The sequence below is a fragment of the Stegostoma tigrinum genome, chromosome 22 (assembly GCF_030684315.1).
Source record: "Stegostoma tigrinum isolate sSteTig4 chromosome 22, sSteTig4.hap1, whole genome shotgun sequence".
NCBI lineage: Eukaryota > Metazoa > Chordata > Chondrichthyes > Orectolobiformes > Stegostomatidae > Stegostoma > Stegostoma tigrinum.
The window spans coordinates 2563331-2587353 of record NC_081375.1 but is presented as its reverse complement, the minus strand read 5'-3'; the positions used below and the strand labels follow the sequence as shown (position 1 = coordinate 2587353).

General features: G+C 43.2%; 1 protein-coding gene across 1 annotated transcript in view; it reads left to right on the top strand.

Moving 5' to 3' along the window:
* Positions 1–355: 355 nt before the first annotated feature.
* The window catches only part of LOC125463857 ((E3-independent) E2 ubiquitin-conjugating enzyme UBE2O), a 138966-nt gene continuing 115298 nt past the window's right edge, over positions 356–24023 (top strand). The window contains exon 1 of the mRNA XM_059653564.1: positions 356–858. Within this exon, the coding sequence (XP_059509547.1) occupies positions 373–858 (486 nt within the window). The 5' untranslated portion in view covers positions 356–372. The remainder of the gene's footprint in view (positions 859–24023) is intronic.

The following is a 24023-nucleotide window of genomic DNA, read 5'->3' as shown; positions in this document are numbered from 1 at the left end:
GGCACACCCATCAATAGGCGGGGCTAGCAAGGAGGGCGGAGCTATCTCAGGATTAACAAGGAGGGCAAGGCCAGCCGGCAGAAATAGGCGGGGCTAGTTGGGAAGGCGGTGTTAATAGTGGGCGGGGATGGGTAAATAGGGCGGGGCTAATGGGGACAGTGGGACAAACGGGGCGGGGATGTGCCGTAAAGGGTGGGGCTACACAAGAGGGTGGGTAACAAAACACTGCCCCGCCCCGTAGGATTGTCCCGCCCCAGGAAGCGACCAATCAAAGTCGCAACCATGGTGTCCCGCCCCCAGCGTGCTATGACGTAAGGTTACGCTACGTAAATACGTCACCACGTTGCCGGGCGGCTTCTCCCAGCGGCGGCGATGGAGGCGGATGCGGATTTGGGTATCGGCGGTAGCCCAGCACCCGGTGATCCGGGGCTAGGCGATAGTCTGCCGTGTGAGGCATCTGGGCCGCAGGACAGCCCGACACCCGGGGAACCCGGTCCCGGTAGCATTGTGGTACCCGGCCCTGGTGGCAGAGGAACACCTGGGGATCCGAGGCCCCTGCTCACGGCCACTGGAGAGCCGAGGCCTGCCGTCCCAGGTTCTCCATCCTCTGCACCATCTCCCGCGCAGTCCCCGGCCCCAGGCAGCCAACGGCTCCTGTTTGTGGATGACCTTGTGTCTGGCACCTACAAGGGGGCCTTGAGGCACGGCATTGTCGGTTTAATTCATGGCGAGGTCAGTAGCGGTGAGAGCTCGGACACGGACGAGGAGGGCGCCGGCCGGGAGCGACCCCTTAAGAAAGGTTATGTCCGGGTGCAGTGGTATCCCGAGGGTGGCAAGCAGGACGTGAAGGAAATCAGGGTGAGATTGGCATGATGCTGAGAGGGGGCTGCTGGGGTTTCGGTGAAACACTGAAAGAATGTTTTCTGTTGAACTAAAATGTAGAACTAAGGCATAGTAGGAACTCTGGGCAACAGTATTTCTTTTAAAATGGGATAAAGGAACATTTTGTTTGTGAGGGTTGAATGCCTGTAATTCCCTTCCTGAAAAGGCAGCGGATGCACCATTTTTAAAAGGCAGAGGTGGATAGGTTTTTGATTACGAAGGGATACGCAGAAACGTGGGGTTGAGGTTAAAATCAGATCAGCCGTGATTTGGAAGAGCTGAATGACTGTGTGTAGTTCCATGTTCCTGTGGTCTTTGACATGTATGTTGGTGTATATATGATTCAGCTGTGCTGAATACCCTTCTGCCTGTGCATTGAAATCCTAATTTTTTTTTCCTTTTTTAAAAAAAAATCTCCCAGGCTAGACAGGGTCCACTTTGTTCAGGTTTGAATGAGACCATGTTCTCTGCCTCCTGCCCAATTTTGTAAAGTGATCATCACTGAGAAGAATTCACAACTTCCCCTGACAAAGGGTTTTGGCCCAAAACGTTGACTTTCCTGCTTGGATGACCTGTGTTTTTTCAGCTTCACACCTATAGAGTTTTACACTTTTCTGGCGGTTGCTGTTGTGCACCAGTTCTGTTGATTTTCCATTCATGAAATGTACGTGTACAATGATGTGCAGAAACCTTGGTGGATGGTGAGTTACCATTGACCAGAAACTTATCTGATCTGTTCACATGTGTTCTATGGCTGAATGAAGTTTAAGACCGAGTGTTGTGTAGTAATTAGACTAACTTCTGAATCCTGAAGCTTGACAACCAGTTGTAAATAGAAGCCAGGAGTGACACTATTCTGTTATGGCATACTAATGATGCTGTAAGTTCAACACTGTCTAGGGCAAAGCAGTCTGCTTGATTAAAGGCCATCAACCATCTTAAACAACTGCTCCCTTCACCATGGGTGTGGTGTGACTGCAGTTTCTCCTAAGTATAAGATTTACTGCAGCAATTGTGTAAGATATATTTTAAAATTGGCTTTCTCCATGGGACAGCAGTGTCATTGGGATGTTTTACCATGATAGGTAAAAGAACCTAAACTGAGTTCATTAATTTGTGACTCAAACTACTGTATTGTTGTAAAAGCTGATCTGCCTCTTGGAGCTTGAAACCTGCTCTGACCTGCTCTGACCTGGTCTGGCCTGTGATTTCAGGGTCAGCGATGTGGTTGACTCTTAACTGCTGTATGGCTTAGCAATGCACTCAGCTATGTAAAACCAAAATTACAATGTTGATCAATCTCCCCATCTTCAATGGAATTTAAGAATGTGCAACAAATGTTGATCTCGCCAGTGACACCCACCACGTTCCAAGAACAATTAAACTCGCCACTACTGTAGAAACCTGAAATCAGCAATTGTTTGGGAGAACCATAACTTCTCTGTCCAGCTCACTGTTCCAGGAGCTGAGCACCTGGAATTTCCCAGTGTTCTGCCTTTCAGTTGCTCCTATTGGCATCATCCTCCAGATCAGCTTTTACAACAATACAGTAGTATTCACTCAGAGCCAAAACTCCTGGAGTCCATGAGCTTTTAGTGGATGATTGAGTTTGGCTTTGAGACAATATTTTGTGTTATCATGTCTTTGATCTTATTCCTTCAACAAAGTCTCCTCAAGCCTCACTCTATAAAAATTGTCCTCTTGTTTTCATTACCTTCACCTCCAGCAACAAGTCCAAGGAAGTTGTGGTATTTTTTCTGTCACTAAGATTGAGACTATCTGATCGGCAATGTCTGTTGGATTCCTCCCTACCTGTACCATCCTAGGTCAAACCTCCTTGAAAGCTTATTCCTGCCCTAGTTTTACTCCTTGGGTTCTGTCCCTACCCCCTTTCACATTTTCCCTCACTACCCCTCTTCAAACTGACAGTCGACCACTTTGACCTTGTAAATGCTCCCCCATCCAACATTGTCTAAAGAAGCAATTGAGCAATCTGGGACCTTTTCTCATTGGAGGTTAGAAATATTGATAGGGTAAATACTAAATACATTCTCATTGCATTGGGGATTGTAGAGATAAGGGACACAGGTTCAGAATGAAGCATCTCCAATCTAGGATGAGGGTGAATTCTTCCCTAATTTTGTGAATTTCCATAAAGGGCTGTAGAAACTTTAATCATTGAACGTATTTGGTACTGAGTTGTAGATATCCTAAACCATAAAGGTATCGAGCTTTATAGGGACTAGGTGATCAGTGGAATTGAGACCCGATCAGCTATGGTTTTATAAAGCAAGCTTGAGGGACTGTGTTGATTACTTTCCTGTTTCTTATTCTGGTGTTCTTTCTAGAATCGTTGAATGAGGTTACCATTTTCCAAATTCATATGCAAGTTTCCTAGAACACTACATCTCTCCACTAGATCTCTGCCCACTAATGGTGTTGAGATAGCTGTCTTACACAGAGTTGTGAGAGCATGGAATGCGTTGCCAGCAGCAGTTGTGGAAGCAAGGTCATTGGGGTCATTTAAGAGACTGCTGGACATGCATATGGTCACAGAAATTTGAGGGTGCGTACATGAGGATCAATGGTCGGTACAACATTGTGGGCTGAAGGGCCTGTTCTGTGCTGTACTGTTCTATGTTCTATGTTTTAAATCACAAATAAGACCACACGAGTGTGATTGAACTTTCTTCCCTTGTCCTTTTCAACCTGCTGCAGCCTTTGATATCATTGATCTTGCCATTGTTCTCCACTGCCTTTGTACCTGTAAAGAATATTTTTGAGCCAGTTGGAATTTTGCAACAGAAAAGCTTCGTAGACACCATCGCTGAGAACAGCTGTCTGCTTTTTGGATTTTTAAAAGTTTACCTCAGGTTCATAAACTGCATTGGATTGATTTCAGCAATCATTCTCTGGGTCATTTGTCCATTAATATGGCTACTATCCTCCCAAGCCCATGATCTGCAGTGATTTTAAAAAGACCAGATTTATCTCTTGCTGTACCAGTTTTCTGTTCGGATTGAATACTGCTTCATTTGTAATGTCATCATTGAGTGATGTCTTTTCAGAAACAATCATACAGAAAATTTCAACACATTCTCAAATACCTTATTTTGTTATTAAAATTGGCTGTAGTGGCTGTGCTTTTCATAGACAACAGCTAACTTGACATGAATTTCTGATGTTCTCTCTTTTGCTACTTCTAATTTCCAGATAATTGGCAACTGTCGGTGTATTTTGGATTGGATATCATTCCAATTCTGGGGCCTTGTATTTACTGGCAATTGGTGTTACCAGTCATTCCTATTAAATGTTAACCTCCCTTGCAGGCTGGTTGACACCTTCCAGTCCCACTTTCACTTAATTCTGTGAAATGGATGCAATATAGTAGGTGTCTCTGTTCCCTTGCTGTCAAGTGTGTAATCATACTTGAATTTTGCTGTTCTGGTGCATGCATGCATATTGTAAGTGTTACTGTTTCCTTTCATTCTATCTGATAGTCTACTATAGTATATTTGCTTTGATTAATCCATGTTTGTATTTTGTACCCACATACAATACACTGCTAATGTTCTTTCCTGATGCTTCTGTGATGTGTGCTGATGAGTACTTTGAGTAGCCATTAGCTGTTGGTGAAATCATTATGGTGAAAATGAAGAAAGTAAATTCTGAATTTCAGCAGGCAGCACTGCTATATTACTCTAAAATAGACGCTTTGAAATTTTGCATTGCTTGGAATAATGACAAGACTGCATCAGACATTCTGTGTAAATATATCTGATGCAACATATTCCCTCTGGGATAATGCAAATGGTTCTCGGAGTGATGTAATGGAAAATGCTCAATCTATCTTGTTGTGGTAATAAGCTGATTTTTAGTTTTTATAGAAATACTGTACTCATGAATGTCTGTCTCTAAGACTCTTTAACATTCACTTTTTGACCAATCTTTGGGTTGCGTATCATAATATCTGCCTCTTCCTTTGATTTGGTGTCAGTTGTTTTCTGATTCTGTTCTTGTAAAGCACATTGGAATGTTTTACTGCATTAAATGCTGCCTGGCCTGCGGTGTTCTTCCAGCCTCCTGTTTGTCTGTCTTGGATTCCAGCATCTGCAGTTTTTTTTGTCTTTAACTCTGTTGATCTGGTTTCCACATGTATTCTTGTACCTACACTGTAAACGAGAAAACATTGTGCTGTGAATGGATAGAGATAGCAGCACACAATACAGTTGATTTTTATATTCCTGATTCCGTGCCACTTGCTGGAGATTGCAGGCTTGAGCAGCCGTGCACCATTTTAGAAAACATTGAGCTCAGAAATAATGATACTGAAAGCAACTTTTTTGGAGATAGCTTGAACTCCTGTCCTGTGATACTAATTTAAATCTGTTAATATGATGTAATTGCTTTGATTTTGTTAGAAACTTTTGTAGGATAAGTGTGGGGAATAGGTTAAGATTTCTCAATTTGCAACTACTTTGCAAATTGATAGTAAACAAATTAATACTGGTTATCTTAATTGATTTAAAATTGGCATCCTGACCTCAGATTAGAAGCTAATGCAATGTATTTTTAGAAGGCGTGCCAAACATACTCCTTTAACATTCTGACTTTGGACTTTGTACATCTGACAGTGGCCTTTTCTTAATAGTGAATAAAAATCTGTTTTCTGACTTACCGAAGCATTTGCTCATTGCCCTTTCCTCAGCATTCTTCTGTGGAAGATAGCTGTCAGCATGCTATTATTAGAATTTGAGTATTACTGGCAAGGCCAGTGGCTGTTGCCCATGCGAAAACTGGTGGCAGGCTCTTGGCTTGATTCATTGGTGAGCGTGTCATGCAGGTATGTCACAGTGCTGTTAGAGTAAAACCTCAAGTTTTGACCCAGTCAGTGAATGAACAGCACCATAACTCCTAGCCAGGATGGTGAATGACTTGATGGGAGCTTGCAGATAGTGGTATTCCTATGAGTTTTCTGCCTTGTCCTCTTAGGGAGTATGAATTGCTGGTTTTAAAATGTACTGTGAAAGGAGCCAGCAGTTACTGCAGTACGTCTTGTATTGGGGTGGGGGGGGCGGTGGTGTGGGTGGAGGTGAGTGGTGAATATTAAATATTCATCAATATTACTACGGCTACTGGGTTTCATATGGTGCTGAGCTTGAATGTGTTCGAGTGGTTCTCATCTGGACAAGTAGTGATAACAAAGTGTGGAGCTGGATGAACACAGCAGGCCAAGCGGCATCTCAGGAGCACAAAAGCTGATGTTTGGGCCTAGACCCTTCATCAGGATGAAGGGTCTAGGCCTGAAACATCAGCTTTTGTGCTCCTGAGATGCTGCTTGGTCTGCTGTGTTCATCCAGCTCCACACTGTTATCTTGGATTCTTCAGCAACTGCAGTTCCTGTTATCACTGGACAAGTAGTGACATTCCCTTCACACTCCTGATTTCGGAGTCAGGACGTGGGTTACTTGCAGACTGCCAACCCTCTAATTGGCTCTTTGCAGCCAGTGTTTGCATGACTGATCCAGTTGTGTTTCAGGCTACTGGTTTTGATGGAGAATTTGGTGATATTGACACTGTTGAATGACATGAAAAGCAGTTGGATCCCCTTATAGGAAATTATAACTGCTTGGTGCTTGAGTACTGCAAATGTTATTTAGCCCAAATTTGAATGTTCATTGCAATCATCAGTCCATTTCTGACCTTCTTGAATAGAAGGTCATTAATAAAATGGTTGGGTGTGAGAACCTGGAGAGTTTTTCTCATGATTTCCATTTACTTTGGTTTTTCCCTGGCTTCCTGATGCCAGTATCAGTCTGATATTGCTTTGTCGAGGGTAGATGCTTTTATCTCACCTCTGGAATTCAGCTGATTTGTCATTTGGACAAGGTTGTGCCAAGTAGCTCTTGCAGAACCTAAAGTGACAGTCAATGTTTACTTAAATTATGCAATTCATTGCTTTACTTTCCAGAATTGCAGTATCTTTGGTTTGTGATTGAGTGGAGGTGGTGCTTGTTTTGCTGTGCGCTGACCCAGCTCTGCTGCATTGAGGAAAGCTGCTGAGCAGATGTGCCACTGTTGTGCAGTGCAGGTTAGAGGAGGAGCCTCTTAATCGCACCAGAAGATTGATTCTTCTGTCAGTTGCTGGATGCAGCATTAAAAGCTGTCACAGCAAAGGATCCAATTTTTGGGCCAGATGGTTTAACTTATTGCATTGACATTTCCTTCCAATTTGTACTATTGCAGAAACATAAGCAGATTTGTTCAATGTGCAAAGAAGTCAAGTGATGTAATGTTAAGCCATAGCGTGACTTAAAGAATCTAGTAGAATGTAAGACAGTCAGGTGTGATATGATTAGTAGCTGAAATTACACGGATTGTGGCTAAATTAGGGCCAACCACATGCAAGTCTGAAGAAGGATCTAGGCCCGAAATGTCAGCTTTCCTGCTCCTATGATGCTGCTTGGCCTGCTGCATTCATCCAGCTCTACACCTTGTTATCTCACATGCAATTCACGTTGCCAATCACTTTGCTTTCAGTTTATACAAGTATTGCTGTAACAGTCTCTTGTAAATTATGGTAGGTTTGTTATTCTCTGGAATGGTATTGGTTTGTTCCTGGTATTGACCTAAAATAGTAGGTAATAGTGTGGTGGGCCACAGCATTTTTGAGCAGTAGGCATAGTTGGGGGCTTGTAGGAGTGGAGAGGGCCCCTCCCCCCAAAGAAAAGGCTCAATGCCCCTAGTCTAAGTTAGTGATGGCTGTGGTGCTCCTCCTCTGTTCCTGCTTGCTTTCCTGACTTCTTGTTGTATCTCCAGCGTTTGCTGTGAATAGGTTCAGCATGTGAAAGTGACTTGAAAGGATGCTGAACCTACCAATCCTATGTATGGGTGTAACTTTTTTCTAGTTACCTCCATGAATTCACTTACCTGCGTGTTTTGGAATATTTCGGGGATGAAGCCATCCACCTCCTATATACACCCTGGTCCTCAGGAATGTCTTGAAGTCTTTGGTTCTTTCAAAACATTAATGCATTCAGTACCTCTATAGCTGCCATCTTCAACACCAGTGTGACCTCATGTGGTCTAGTGGATTTTAAAAAAAGCTTTCAGCTCAGTTAGTTTTGAGTACTAGCACAAGCCAAACAGACATGCCAAGGAGTTCTTGGAGGTCTGGCATTCCAATCAGAACTTCAAACACATTGAATTAGACCCTGTGTACAAACGAACAAAGAAAATTGCAGCATAGGAACAGGCCCTTCAGCCCTCCAAGCCTGCGCCAATCAAGATCCTCTGTCTAACCTGTCATCTATTTTCTAAGGGTCTGTGTCCATTGCTCCCTGCCCATCCATGTACCTGTCCAAATATATCTTAAAAGACACTAATGTGTCTCCGTCTACCACCTCTGCTGGCAACGCGTTCCAGGCACCCACCACCCTCTGTGTAAAGAACTTTCCACGCATATCTCCCTTAAACTTTCCTCCTCTCACATTGAACTCATGATCCCTAGTAATTGAGTCCCCCACTCTGGTGTGGAGGGGGGGGAGCTTCTTGCTATCAGAACCAGAAGTGATACCAGCCACACCAGAAAACAGACGTTTAAATAACAAGCAGGACAGAACACCGATGCTTCACCAGAGACGTGCTGACCATGTTACCTGGCAGATGAAATGTCTGCAGTCAAGCCTATTGGCTCAGTGAGCAAACCTACAACCTGACCTTCCCTTCAGGATCAGCATCAGATTAGAAGTGGATGTTCTATGATTGCAAGGTGTTCAGCACCATTTGCAGCTCCTCAGATACTGGAGCAGTCGATGTTCAAATGCAACAAGATGTGAACACCACCCAGACTTGGACTGACAAGTGGCAAGTAACATTCACACCACACAAAAACCAGGCTATGACCATCACTGCAAAGAGAAAATCTAAACACCGCCCCTTGACATTCATTGGAGTTATCATCACTGAATACCCCAGTATCAACATTCTGGGGTTATTGACCAGAAATGCATGGGACTCACCACATAAGATGCAGCAGCTACAAGTGCAGGTCAGAGGTTAGGGATCTAGTGAATAGTTACACGCGAAGCCTGTCACGTTCTACAAGGCATAAGTCAGGAGTCGATGGAATGATTCCTACTTGTCTGGATCAGTGCAACTCTAATAACACTCAAGAAGCTTGACCCCACCCAGGAGGAAACAGACTACATGGTTGGCACTGTGTCTCCAAACATGCACTCTTCCACTGATGGTCAGTAGCGGGAGCATGTATAATCTGCCAGATGCGATCCAGAAATTCAAAGATTATATAAATGATTTGGATATGAATATAGGTGGTATGTTTAGGTTTGCAGATGATGCCAAATTTGGTGGTATAGTGCTCTGTCAAGAAGATTGCCATTAGGGTACAATGTATCTTGATCAGATGGGCTGACGGACTGAGGAATGGTAGGTGGTATTTAATTAAATGAGGTGCTACATTTTGGGATGGCCAATCAGGGCTGAACCTATATACTTAATGGTAGTGCGCTGGGGAATGTTGCTGAATAATGACCTTGGGGTGCAGGTTCATAATTCCTTGAAAGTGGATTTCCAGGTAGATGTGTTAGTGATGAAGCTTGGTGAGCTTGCCTTTTATTTTTTTTTTGGACAATGCATTGAGTATAGGAGTTGGCGGGTCATGGTGTGGCTGTACGGGACATTGGTTTAGCCACTTTTGGAATACTGAGTTCCGTTCGGGTCTTCTTTCTTTAGGAAGGATGTTGTGATACCTGAAAGGGTTCAGGAAAGAATGATGAGGATGTTGTCAGGGTTGGAGGGTTTGAGCTGTAGGGAAAAGGTGAATAGGCTGGGGCCATTTTCAGTGGAGTGTCGGAGGCTGAGGGGTGACCTTGCTGATGTTCATAAAATCATGACGGGCACTGATAGGGTTAATAGTCTAGGTCTTATCCCCAGGGTAGGGGCATCCAAAACTAGAGGTCATAGATATAAGATGAGAGAGGAAAGATTTAAAAGGGACCTAAGCGGCAGTTTTCACGCAGTGGGTGGTATGTGTATGGAGTGAGCTGCCAGAGGAAGTAGTGGAGACTAGTACAGTTAGAGCATTTAAAAGACATTTGGATAGGTACATGAATAGGAAGGATTGAGGGGGATATGGGCCTAATGGGATTGGATTAAGTTAGGCTATCTGGTCAGCATGGGTGAGTTGGGCCAAAGCGTCTGTTTTTGTGCTGGACGTCTGGCTGTACCCTCGGACAACACCTTCCAAACGCACGACCACGTTCTGATCTGAAACTACGAGAGCAGCAGATGCGTGGGAACACCATTGCCTTCAAGCTCCCCTCCAAGCCACTCACTATTCTGACTTGGAAACGTGTCTCCATTCCTTCATTGCTGGGTGAAAATCCTGGAATTCTATCTGTGGCATTGTGGTTTAACCCACAGCTGGTGGACTGCAGCAGTTCAGCACCAACTTCTTGAGGGCAAGTAGGCATGAGCAGTGATGTCCACAACGCACAGATCAATAAAGAAAACATATACCTCAGTGTTTCATGTTGGTACTAATAGAAGATTCTGTCTGGGTAACTGGAAAAAGAGTATGCATAAATGGGCCTTTTTTTTTTCAGGTTGCTGAGATGTAATGCTGGTGTGCTTCTGGAAACGGTGTTCGGATCTCAACTATTTACAATTTAAATGACTTTGAAACAACAGCAGGAAAGGTTGCCAAATTTACTGCTGATACAAAGAAAGGTTGCAAAGTGATTTGTGAAAAGGGCATAGAGGTTTCAAAAAGTATAGTAAATCCAAGAACTGTGGATGCTGAACATCTGAAATACACAAATACTGAGGTTGTTGGAGAGAGACCAGAGCTGACTGAGTCCAGTATCCTTTGAACATTGACCACTCAAGAGGCGAACAAAAACAGAGGCAAAGATTTGGCAAATGGTGTGTAAGGTGGGAAAATGTTTTAAGTGTATTAACAAAACGGAGTGATTTTCAAAGCTTTAAGATCCCAAAGGATCTGGGTGTCCTTGTGAACGAATCACAAAGTTAGTGTTCAGATACAGCGCGTAATTAGGAAAGCAAGTAAAATATTCTTTATTGAGATGGAAATTAAGATAAAAGTAAGGGGAAGAAAAACACCAAGCTATGGATGCTGCAAATCATAAAATCAGAAATTGCTGGAAAAAGTCAGCAGGTCAGACAGTGCCTGTTGAGAGAAAGTAGAGTTCATGTTTTGGGTCCAGTGACCCTTCAGAACTGGTTGTAGCTGGGAAAATGTTGATTTATGATTTGAATGGGAGGGTGGTGTTGGTGGTGAGTAAAGGATTAGTCAAAATGGAGCACAGAGACAGAGATAGAGTTGAGCACACGAAAGAATGGGTAAAAGACAGTCTGAAAGAATGAATAGCTGCCAAAAAGTAGTGTTGGCTGACATTTGGTTGCTTTGTGGTAGCAGCTGGTGTGTGGGGTTTGGGGTAAGGTAAGGACGTGGGAGAAGGTGCTGAGGCTCCGACATGATTGAACTCCCCATTAAGTCCAGCAGATTGTGTTTCCCAAGCGGAAAATGAGATGATGTTTTAACAGCTAGCGCACAGCTTTGCTGCGGTATAAATGTGAAGGATTTTTTCAGGCTCTCTCGTTGGAACATGGGCATCACTGGCCTGCATTTCATTGTCTGTCCCTAGTTGCCCTTGAGAAGGTGGTGGTGGTGAGCTACTGCCTTGAACCATGGTGTCCATGTGGTACTGGTAGACTCTGACTGCATTTAGGGAGGGAGTTCCAGGATTTGGAACTAGACTCTGAAGGAGTGGTGATATACTTCCAAAGCAGGATGGTGGTGTTCCCAGTGTCTGTTGCCATTCTCCTTCTGGATGAGTGATCATGGGTTTGGATCTTGAGAATTGGGGAGGTGTTGGCTTGTGAGGGAAAAGTGGGATCGATGAAGCTTGTATCTGCTGGTGTTTAGAAGAATAAGAGGTGACTTGATTGAAACACAACCTTTGGGGGTTCTCGATTTGTCAGGTATCCAAATGTGCTGACAACACGAAAATAGGCAGCATTGTCATCAGTATTGACAATAGCATAAATTTACAACAAGATGTTGGAAGCTGTGGCTGGCAGACTTGAATATAAGCAAATATGAAGTTATCCATTTCTGGCTGAGAGGATTGATCAGGATATTTTTTAGATGGCAAAAGGTTAAATGCAATGGATGTCCAATAAGATTTGAAGGTTCAGGTGTGTAGCTCTTTAAAATGCCACAAACAGGTGCAGAAAATAGTAAAGAAAGCCAATGGGATGCTGGCATTCATATCTGAAGGACTACAGTATAGGGATGCAGGTGTTTTGCTGCAATTATACAAAATGCTAGTTAGACCCCACTTTTTAGGATACTAAGGTGTTAGGAAGGTTGACTTGGCTCCAGAGCACGATCAATGCAGGTTTGCTAGAATGATGCCTGGGCTTCAGGGGTTAGTTTGAGCAGAGATTAGACAAAGTAGGCCTTTATTCTCCTGGGTTGAGAATGTTAAGGAGTGATCTAATCAAGATTTTTTGGATATTGACTGGGAAAGGCAGGGCAGATAAAGATGAGCTATTTCCACTGGTTAAAGATTTTAGAACCAGGGGGCGTAGTCAAAGAATTAAGGCCAGGCCATTCAGGAGAGACTTAGAAGTCACTTCTCCAGAGTGTTGGAGGTTTGGAATTGAATTGCTAATTCAGTTCTCAAATTTAAATTTGAGACAGATATTTAGAAAGCAAGGTTATTGAGGGATATGGGCCCATGGCAGGCAAAAAAATTTAGGCCACTGATTAGCCATGATTTTGAATGGCAGAACAGACTCGAGGCTGAATGGCCTACTCCTGTTCCCATGACAGAGTAGATATTTATCTCCTGGGAGGAACCAGAAGTATGGCATTTTTAGCTTTTGTATTAAAAAAAAATTACACTTTAGGTTTCTTTTCCTGAAAAGTAGGTAGCACGGTCTTTGAACGTTTTAACTGAGGTAAATAAATTCTTGTCAGCATGGGGATGAAATCTTTATCAGGGGTATGTGGGAATGTCGAGTTGAAGTTAGCCAAATTGGATGTCATTTTATTGAATGCAGAGTAGACTTGAGGGGTTGAATGACCTACTCTTCAAAATCACTTGTTTGTACGAGAGAACTTGTAATGAATTGGAAGAGGGCATTGAAAGGTATAATGTATAGACTTTGAATAATTGTATTATTTGCAGTAGCCATGCAATCCCTCAAAGTACAAAGAAACCCTTAAAAATGACAGTTATCTTTGGCTAACAAAGGAAATGAGGATTATACAAGACATAGAGAAAAGGTATTTTAAGTTGTCATGATTTGTAATACTGAAGTCTGAAGATTTGGAGGATTTCCGACTACAACAAAGGAGGATCACAAAACTAATGAAAGAAAGGGTACATAGAGTATTCTTGTCAATGAACAAACATTCGAAAGGACTGTAAGAGCTTCTGTAGTTACCTAGAAACAAAATATTAGCTGAGGCAAGTATGGGTGCTTTACAGGCTGAGGCAGGGAGGATGTATGATAGGAACTGGAGAAATGGCAGAGAAGTTAATTGATTGCTTAGTGCCTGACTAGCTACTTTCTCTGTTATCTACTTGGCATCTGTTGTGTGCATCTTTTGACTGTTTAATTTTGCTTTTTATACAACATTTATTTGTTTTGCCATGTTTATAGAAATTTTGTTCCAATAAAGAAAAAAAATCCTACGTTTATAGTTAAATTCAAATCAAAGATTGGCAACTAATTTTTGGCCCCCGATTTGATTGTTCCTTTTCATTTTCATACTGAAAAATGACCTTATTTCAAAAGGAACCAATTTAAGCAGGCTTTCTTGAATTGACTGAAAACAAAATGTTAGCTATCCCAGCAGGTCAGGTAGCATTCTTAGAGAAAGCAAGCTAATACTTTGAGTCTAAATGATTTCTGATCATAGCTGAAGGGAAGATCTGAAGAGTCATCGTGACTTGAAGCATTGGCTTGTTTCTTCATGGATACTGCCTGTCCTCCTGTGATCACCAGCATTTTGTTTTCAGTACAGATTCCAGCATCTGCAGGAATTTGCTCCTTTTTTCAATTGACAGTAAGTTTATTAAATGCTAAATGTAAGGAAAAAATGTTTTTTATTTCCAATGTGAGCATGAAAGTCCGAAAAATATGAAAGTTTTTAAAAGGTTTTTGCTGTCTCAGGATTATAATTGAGTCTCTGACCTGTCACGAAAAGTGGCTACTTGAACTTTGCAGTTGTTGCACCACAGGTTATTACGTGTGCTGACATTGGTAATTGAAGTCATTTCAAAATTCTGAGTTGTGTAGGTTGATCAAGATACTGGTCTAATTTCATTTGACTGTGACTGAAATCCATCATTCAGGGTGAGAAGAGTTTTTTTTGTCCTATTTCCTTTTGTCTATCTTGCTAGTGAGAGTCTCCTTATCTGAAACATGGTGACTAAGGGATCATTCTTTTGGCTGTGAATGAATCATTTAGCTGAGTTGGCCATGCAGCTGGTTTTTTTTCCTATTCGTTTGTGGAATGTGGGCATCACTAGCTGGCTAGCACTTCTTGCCCATCCCTAGTTGCACTTGAGAAGGTGGTGGTGAGCTGCTGTCTTGAACTACTGCAGTCCACCAACTATAGGTCGACAAGCAATGTTATTAGGGAGGGAACTCCAGGATTTTCATCCAGTGACTGTAAAGGAATGGTGATATATTTCCAAGTCAGGATGGTGAGTGGCTTGGGGTGAATGTGAAGGTGGTGTTCCCATGTATCTGCTGCCCATGTCCTTCAGGATGGAAGTGTTTGTGGGTTTGGAAGGTGCTGTCTGAGGACCTTTGAATTTCTTGTCCTCCTGCACACTCCATTGAATCTGGCTTGATGGTAATTGTTAAAAGGGTTATTTGATGGGCCATGAGATTACAGATTGTGCTGGAGTACAATTCTGCTGCTGTTGACGGCCCAGAGTGCCTCTTGGATGCACAGTCTTTAGCTGCTAGATCTGTACAAAGTCTGTCCCATTTAGCAAGGCGATAGTGCCACAACACGGATGGAAGTTATTTGCAATGTGAAGGTGGGACTTTGCCTCCAAGGACTATGCAATGGTCACTCTTAGCGATACTGTTATGGGCAGATGCATCTGCAGCTGGCAGATTGGTAAGGATGAGGTCAAGTATGTTTTTCCCTCTTGTTGGTTCCCATCACCTGCCACAGCGATGTGCTTTAGGAGCTGACCAGCTCAATCAGTAATGCTGCTGCTGAGTCACTGTTGGTGGTGGACATTGAGAAACCCCACCCAGTGTACATTTTGTGCCCTTTCCATCCTCAGTGCTTCCTCCGAGTGTTACTCAACATAGAGGAGTACTGATTCTTCAGCTGAAGGAGGACGGTATGTGGTAATCGGGAGATTTCCTTGCCCATGTTTAACCTGAAGCCATGAGACTTCGTGGAGTCTGGAGTTAATATTGAGGACTCCTACAGCAGCACCCTCCTGACTGTATCTCACTGTACCATCACCACCTCTTGCTGGTCAGACAGGGATGGTGATGGTGACAATGGGAACTGCAGATGCTGGAGAATCCAAGAGAACAAAGTGTGGAGCTGGATGAACACAGCAGGCCAAGCAGCTTTTGTGCTCCTGAGATGCTGCTTGGCCTGCTGTGTTCATCCAGCCTCACATTTTGTTGTCAGGGATGGTGATGGTGTCTGGGACATTGCCTGCAAGGCATGATTTCCATGAATATGACAATATCAGGCTGTTGCTTGACTACTCTGAGAGACCGCTGTTCCAATTTTGGCACAAATCCCTGGATATTACTGAGGAGGACTTTGTAGGGTCGACAGGGCCACTTCTGCCTTTGTCTTTTCCAGTGCCTCGGTTGATGCCAGGTGGTCTGCTGGTTTCATTTCTCTGAGATTTTGTAGTGATTTGGTACAACTGTTCAACATGGAGGACTATGAAATGGCAAGCCATGATGAATCCAGAGGGCAGTTGAGAGTGAACCATGCTGCTGTGGTTCTGGAGTCACTTGTAGGCCAGCCAGGTGAGGGTACCGGATTTCCTTCCCTGAAAGACACGAGTGAACCAGATGGGATTTCACCTTGTGCAATTCCAACAGCACAAGTTCAATTCATGCACTGGCTGAAGTCATTATTCAGGTCCTTCCTCCTTGATGTTTCCCCTTGTCTGGTGTGGTGACCCTCGAGTCTCTTTCTAATGCGAGAACAGCCCTTTGGTCTCTGGGACTTTGGTGACCTCTTCAACTCTGACCTTCACCCCAGGTGCTTATTACAACACAGGCCAGTGTACATGGGTACCTTAGCCCACTGGCACACAAGACTGACTGACCTATTGCTTCACTTCAGTAGAATTGACATTGGCTTTTTAACTGCTGTCCTCTGTATTCTTTAGTTGAAAATACAATGTCTGCAGTTGTGGGTGGCCTACCATTGAAAAGGGTGTCCCAAGACCACAGTTCAGTCTGTTTGATATTTCCCCTCTTCCTTTTGAGAGGTGGTTGTTTGAAGTTCTCTTTGGATCTTTAGGTGTGACATTCCACAGGATACACTCTCCAGGCAGCCACTTGGTTTACATTTGAGGCATTTTTGGCTTTATCAGCTCTCCTTCTCTTTGAAATTGTGATTTCAAATAAATTTGAGTTTAAATGTCATTAGTATTTAGGGATTCTGACCTGTGATTGTGATCTTTCTGCGCTTCACACTCCTACGTATCTTCCTCAGTCTAATAGTTTGACAATTTTAGCTATTCAATAATCTTTCTACTCATAGTTGTTTATTTCCTTACAAATTTGTTCCTCTTTCTAGTGAGCTGGTGCCCTATATTCTACAATTATACATTCTACAATTCTGCATATAAAATTGAAGGGAATAGCTAAACTAGAAGCAGGCAGGTTATTTCCAGAGATGCTGGAGAATCCAAGATAATAGTGTGGAGCTGGATGAATGCAGCAGGCCAAGCAGCATCTTAAGAGCACAAAAGCTGACGTTTCGGCTCCACTTGCAGGTGAAGCTAAAGCGGGTGTGGGGGGGGGGTGGGTTTGCCTCACAATAAGGCGGAGCAAATTTAGGACCAAGTTGAGAAGGAACTTCTTCACCCAAAGGGTTGTGAATCTGTGGAATTCCCTGCCGAGAGAAGCAGTTGAGCTGCCTCATTAAATATTTTTAAGGCTGAGATAGAGTTTTGAATAGTAAATGACTTGAATGTAATGGTGAGCGGATGGTAAGTAGGGCTGTCTGTGAAAAGATCAGCCATGATCTTATTGAATGGCAGAGCAGTCTTGAGAGGCTAGACGGCCCACTCTGATATTTCTTATGTCCCTTTTTTAGTTCCTTGGCTCTAACCATGTAGACATTGCCATTGACATCTCTCTCCATCAATGTGCTCTTAATCTATGTTACCGCCCCCTACATTTTCTTCCTTCTCTATCTTTCCTGAACACTTAAATTTGAGCTACTTCTGTTGCCATGTGATTAAATTCAAATCGTCAAACTTTCACAGTGTCAATAAATGATGCTGATGTAGCAGGGCAGTCTGTAAAAACTGATGTATAAATGCTGTGCACAGCAGAATTCATTGGTGAATGTTTGGTTAACTGTATGAGGTCAAAATGTGCTTATTCAATAGATAAGTAAAGTCTAGAATTCTTCTGTGAATGATTTTACAGTTTTTGGTGATTGTCATTGAGAATGCAGAAATTCTATGAACATCATGACTATTAATGGCTGAAGTCATGTGTATAGTTAGCATTTATAGTAATTAACTCTGTTTTTCTAATGCCTTTGTAATAAAAAATAATTGTAGGCTTATCACAAGTATTACAAAAACAAAGAATGACACCAACTCATGTGAGATAATAGAACTGATGACCAAAAGCTTCGTTAGACTTTTGTCTTAAAGGCAAAATGGAAGATGGCAAGATTAGGGAAGGAATTCAAACTTGTGGCCCAGGCAGCTAAACATGGAGCCACCAATAATATTGTAACTAAAATTTGAGTTGCTCAAAATGAGAATTGAAGGAGAGTTGCAGGACTGGAGATTAGAGATGGAGAACGGTTAGACTTCAGAAAAATTTGAAGGAGAAATTTAAAATTGAAGTGTTTCTTTACTGGTTGCCTATGTAGGTCAGCGAGCATGGGGATATAATGGTGATTGGAACTCGGTGTGAGTTATTGCATAGGCACCAGAGTTACCGAGGGTAGAATGTGGGAACTCCGCTTGGAGTCAAGTCCGTATGTATGCATGAGGGTCTCAGTAGTGATGCGCTGATTCAGGAGCGGAGTTAGATTATGGAGATGGGAACAAACAATCCTTGTAATGGTATTATCAGAAATTTATTGTGTTCAGGTTTGAAAATTAGCCTATTTCAACTTCTTCTCAAGAAGACAGATGAAATAAGTGGCTAGCAAACAGTTTGTGGTAGGTACTAAAGAGAATAGCTTTGGTTTACCCAGTATTTAATTGGAAGAAAGTATTGCACATCCAATATGTAACGTCAGACAAAACAGTCTAACAGTTTTTGAGATGCTTCCTTTTTTTTAGGAATCCTATCTAAAGGATTGTGAAAATTGTTCATTTGGAGCCCTTAAGGGAAACCTGATTTTTTTTAAAATTTTGGGGTCACACCTGAGACTTGTGGCAAAAATCCAGCAATAAGGGTGAGAACAGAGTCCTTTTATTGCCCTGTTTCCTTTTGTTTAATTTGTTGCACTACTGAATAGAATTCCATCAAGTCTGTGGTTATTAGGAGTTGTGGATTGCTTCATACTATTGGAGCTCACATTGGGTCTAGCCTGTGAAGATCTATAACCCCAGCTCGGCCTTTGCCACTTCCCTGAGGAAACCCTTTTAAGAATCCTATGCACGAGCTGAGAAACAAACTGCTATTCTCCTTGTAAGATTCCTAGAGGAATTTCTTTTGATGTCTCCTGAGCAAACTACATTTGGAGATCCTACGGACAATTGCCTATGAGCCCAATAACTTGGGTATGTTCAATTTTTGATGGTGTAGTCTTTGAAACGAAATTTTCTAATCATGATGCTGTGATTTCTAAAATTTGGAAATGATGAGAGGATGTGACTTAATTCTGACTTTAGTCTGGAAAATGTGCTCCACTTCAGACCCATAATTGTTACAGCCATTTGGCCCGTGTCTGCTGGCTTTCTGATTTTAAGGATTTTGTTTAGTGCCACTCATTTTGCCTCCTTCCTGTATCCTACATGTTCTTTCCATTCAGATAATAACCAAATTCCTCCTTTAATGACTTTTCACCACCCTGAGTGGATTGTGTACCTCAAACACTTGGTGTGTGATAAATATTTTTTCTTGTGTTTTACCAGTTTTCTTAATTCTGTGCCTTTTGTTCTCAATCCTCTTCCTAAATCAGAATCATGTTATCCCCTCTACTCATGATTTGAAATGAGGAAAATTGTCCTCGCTTTAACTTAATGTGAGCAAGTAGATGAAGATCATTCAATGTTTTATTTTTAGTGAGGTACCATTAGCCACTGAACCAGTTGTTCATTTGGTGCGCAGATGTTTCGTTACCCTTCTCGACATCATCAGTGCGACCTCTCATGGAAGCAGAACATCCTTGCTTCATTAAGGATTTGTATGATCCTCTGGTGTGATGGTCTTGTCGCTTCCAGTTCTGTTGTTTTAGCAGCGGTCTGTAGGTGGTGTCTATTTCTGTGTTTGTTAATGGACAAATGTGGCTTGCAGAAATTCCCTTGCATGTCTGGTATTCGCTTGTCCCAGTCGAACTCCTGGCCCTCATTGTCTGTGTATATTGAGACAAGTGAATATTGGTCGTGTCTTTTCGCCGTCAACTGGTGTTTGTGTATCTTCGTTGTCGGTTTCCTCCCTGTTTGTCCAATGTAATGTTTATTGCATTCACTATAGCATTCGGATTATTGTGTTGGTCTTGTTGACACTTGGTATGGAGTCTTTGGTCTTTGATAACATTTGGCACAATGTTGCTGTATGTTTATGTATAATCATGATCTTACACAGTCTTAGGAGTCTAGTAGGCATCTCTGATACATTTTTGATGTAGGGTAGTTTCGCTAGGGTCTTCTGTTCTACAGTCCTCTATTTGTTTTGTAGGCATCTGCGGACTGGGGTATCTGTTGGTGAAAACTGTGTTGTTTTACTTCCATTCTCTGGCCTTCTGGAGTGTTGCAGTGTGATGCGGCTCATTTAAGTAGCATATTGATGCAGCTCTGTTTGTGTACGGTGGGGTGGTTGCTATTGAAGTTAAGATTTGGTCTGTGTGCATGGCCCTCCTGTACACTTAGGTCTGGAATTTGCTGTTAGCTCTCTACCATTACGTCTAAGAACGGGAGCAATTTGTTGTTTTCTTCCCCTCTAGTGAAATTTGTCTGCAAAGATGTTGACAAGTTGGTCGGTTTCTTCTACTTTGTGCCTTTTATTACAAATGTGTTGTTTATGTACCTTACCCACGTTTTTGGTTGGATTATAGGAAGAACTGTGTGTTCCATGATGAGACCAGAGATGGGTGATCCCATTGTGGTGTTGATCTATTTGTTTATCTGTCTGTTGAACGTCAAGTGCATTGTGAGACATAAATCTAGCAGTTTCAGTAAGCTGCCCTTGATGTTGCCGGTGTTCGAGGTCAGTATTCCTGGTCCATCCAGTAGTGAGGCTAATGTCTCTCTGGTTAATGGTATCTCAACTGATGTGAATAGTGCTGTAACATCAAAGGAGATCATGATTTTGTCCTTGTCGATTTTTGTGCCCTTGAGCTGCGTGCAAAATTCTTGGGCCAAACATGCAAAGGAATTTCTGAAAACCTGGTTCTCAACATGGGACTCTGTTAACTAACACACAGAATTAGACCATGTTTACAAACAGTTTATGAAACTGTTTATGAAACCCCCCGTCACACCAGAGGATCAGAAATCTGGAAGGAAGCAGAGCACCAACGCTTTAATTAGAGGTTGCACTCATGATGTTGCCTAGAAGGGTAATGAAACGTTTGCACACTAGAGCATAACCAGTTTGGTGAGCTAACAAACATCAACTGGAGTAGAATTAAGAATGTTCCATGTACTCAATAAGACAGGAAGATCTGGACCCATGTAGATACTCATGGCAACCTTTCACGTGAAGAAAGTGTGAGAAGTTTAAAGGAGAAATTGCTCAGGGTAAGGACAAATTCAGCCAGGCAGAGGAAGAGGGTAGTAGTGGACAGGGATGATTCTGGCCTTTTTTCCAGATAGAAGTGGAGGGCCCTGAGACCATCCTGATGGGGGATGGATGTGTAGAGGGATTCTGTCCAAAGTGGAGCCAACAGTTGAACTCTGTAAACTGATGTAAAGCATCAGCGGAATTGCAGATGTAAGCCAGAAGGGCCTGGACCAAGGGGAAAGTTTTTGTGGAGCAGGCAGAGGAAAGAGCAATGGGTCTGCCTGGGAAGTCCTGTTTTTGGATTTTGGAAAGAAAGTAGAAGCATGAAGTTGCCCCTCAGGTCCTCCTTAAATCTTTTCCCCTCTCACCTTTAGAATCACAGAATCCCTACAGTGTGGAAACGGGCCCTTCGGCCCAAACAGGTCCACACTGACCCTTGGAGCATCCCACCCAGACCCATTCTCCCCTATAATCCACACACCCCTGAACACTACGGGCAATTTAGCATGGCCAATCCACCTGTGCCGCACATCTTTGGACTGTAGAGGGAACCAGAGCACCCGGAGGAAACCAATGCAGACATGGGGAGAATGTGCAAACTCCTGTAAGACACTCGCCTGAGGGTGGAATCAAACCTGGATCCTTGGCACTGAGAGGCTGCAGTGCTAACCACTGAACTATTTTGCCGTCCTTAAACAAGACTTAATGAGGATTGTCACGCACTTCATCTGGAAGAAGGTTACACCTAGATTTGAACTCTGATCCCAGAGCTTGGAAACCAGCATGCTCACCATTACACCATGGTAACCAGAGCCTTAAACCCATCTTAAACACGTGCTCTCTAGTTTGCAGTTCCCCATTCCTGGGGAAAAGACTTTATGACGATATATTCATCCTATCAATGCCCCTCATGACCTTATACGCCTCATTAAGGTCACTCCTCATTTTCCTATGTTGCAAGGAGTAAAGTCCTGTCCTGTCCTGGCCAACATCTTCCTCTAACTCAGGCCTACTAGCCCTGGCAACATCCTTGTAAATCTTTGCACACTTTCCAGTTTAACTGTGCCTTTGCTGTATCGGGGCGACTGAAACTACACAACACTCCCAGGTGTGGCCTCATAAATGACTTATTCAGGTGCTACATAGCGTCTCAAGTCATAGACTCAATGCCTTGACCAATGACGGCCAACCTGCTAAATGCCACTGCCTTCACCCTGTCAGCTGTGACGCTGCTCTCAATGAACTAGAACTTGTACTCCTAGGTCCCTCTGCACAACACTCCACTCCTCAGCACCTTACCAGTTACTGTAAGTCCTACCTTGGTTTGATTTTCCAAAAGTGCAACACCTCACACCTATCTGTATTGAATTGCATCTGCCAATCCTTGGTCCATTTCAAGATCCCTCTAATGTTTGTTACCCTTCTCGCTATCAACGACACCTCCTAATTTTGTATCATCTGCAAACTTAGTAATCATGCCCTATACGTTCACATCCCAGATCATTTACATAAATAACAAAGGTCCGAGCACTGACTCCTCTGGCACACTGCTAGTCACAGGCTTCCAGTCCAAGAAACAACCTTCAATCATCACCCTCTGCTCCTACCTTTTGAGCCAATTTTGAATTTAATTAGCTTGCTGTTGCTGGATCCCACGTGACTGAACCTTCATGACTAGCCTGCCGTGTGAGACCTTGTCAAAGGCCTTACTAAAGTCCACTTGGAGATAGTAAGGACTGCTGATGTTGGAGTCAGATAACACAGGGTCCCAACCGGAAACTTCAGCTTCCCTACTCAGCTGCGTGGCCTACTGTGTTCCTCCAGCTTCACACTGTTATCTCTTAAAGTTCACGTAGACAACATCCTTCAGACCTAATTGATCTCTGCTGGATCTTGCCCAATGGCCCCAAAATTGGCTGTGCTCCAGTTCAGAACCTCAACCTGTGAGCACAGAAATAAGAGAATATGATGAATGCATGGCTCGGAGTAGCTGCAGGAGGGAGGATTTTACATTCCTGTATCACTAGGACTTGGCAGCAGAACTGGAGGATGTGGGTCTGTTTGCAAGTGCTTTTGAGAGGAATTTAAACTAGCTCAGCAGGGCATGACCTTTTTAATAAAGGAACCAAGGCAGAGGAAGGTCAGCCATGTTGAATTTCAAGGAAGTAAGGTGAGGCTGGATGGCCTGTACTTTGATACCAGAGTATTATAGGTGCAACAGATGAGTTAAGGATATGCATTGATATGTTGGATTGCAGTGTTACTATCAAGGATAGTAGGAACTACAAATGTTGGAGAATCTGAGATAACAAGGTGTAGAGCTAGATGAACACAGCTGGCAAAGCAGCATCATAGGAGCAGGAAAGATGACGGTTTGGGCCTTGACCCCCCCTTCTGAAATGAGGGAGGGGAAGGGGGTACTAAAATAAATAGGAGAGAGGGGAAAGCGGATAGAAGATAGACAAAGGAGACCGACTGGTCAAAGAGGCGGGGATAGAGCCAGTAAAGGTGAGTGTAGATGGGGAGGTAGGGAGGAGATAGGTCAGTCCAGGGAGGAAGGACAGGTCGGGGGGGTGGGGGTGGTGGAGGAGGATGAGGTTAGTAGGTAAGAAATGGGGTTGGGGCTTGAGGTGGAAGGAGGGGATAGGTGGGAGGAAGGACCAGATCGGGAGGCAGCAACATGCTGGACTGGTTTTGGGATGTGATAAGGGGAGGGGAGATTTTGAAGCTTGTGAAGCCCACATTGATGTCATTGGGCTGCAGAGTTCCCAAGCGGAATGAGTTGCTGTTCCTGCGACCTTCGGGTAGCATTGTTGTGGCACTGTAGGAGGCCCAGGATGGGCATGTCGTCTGAGGAATGGGAGGGGGAGTTGAAATAGTTTGTGACTGGGAGGTGCAGTTGTTTAGTGTGAACCAAGCGTAGGTGTTCAGCAAAACAG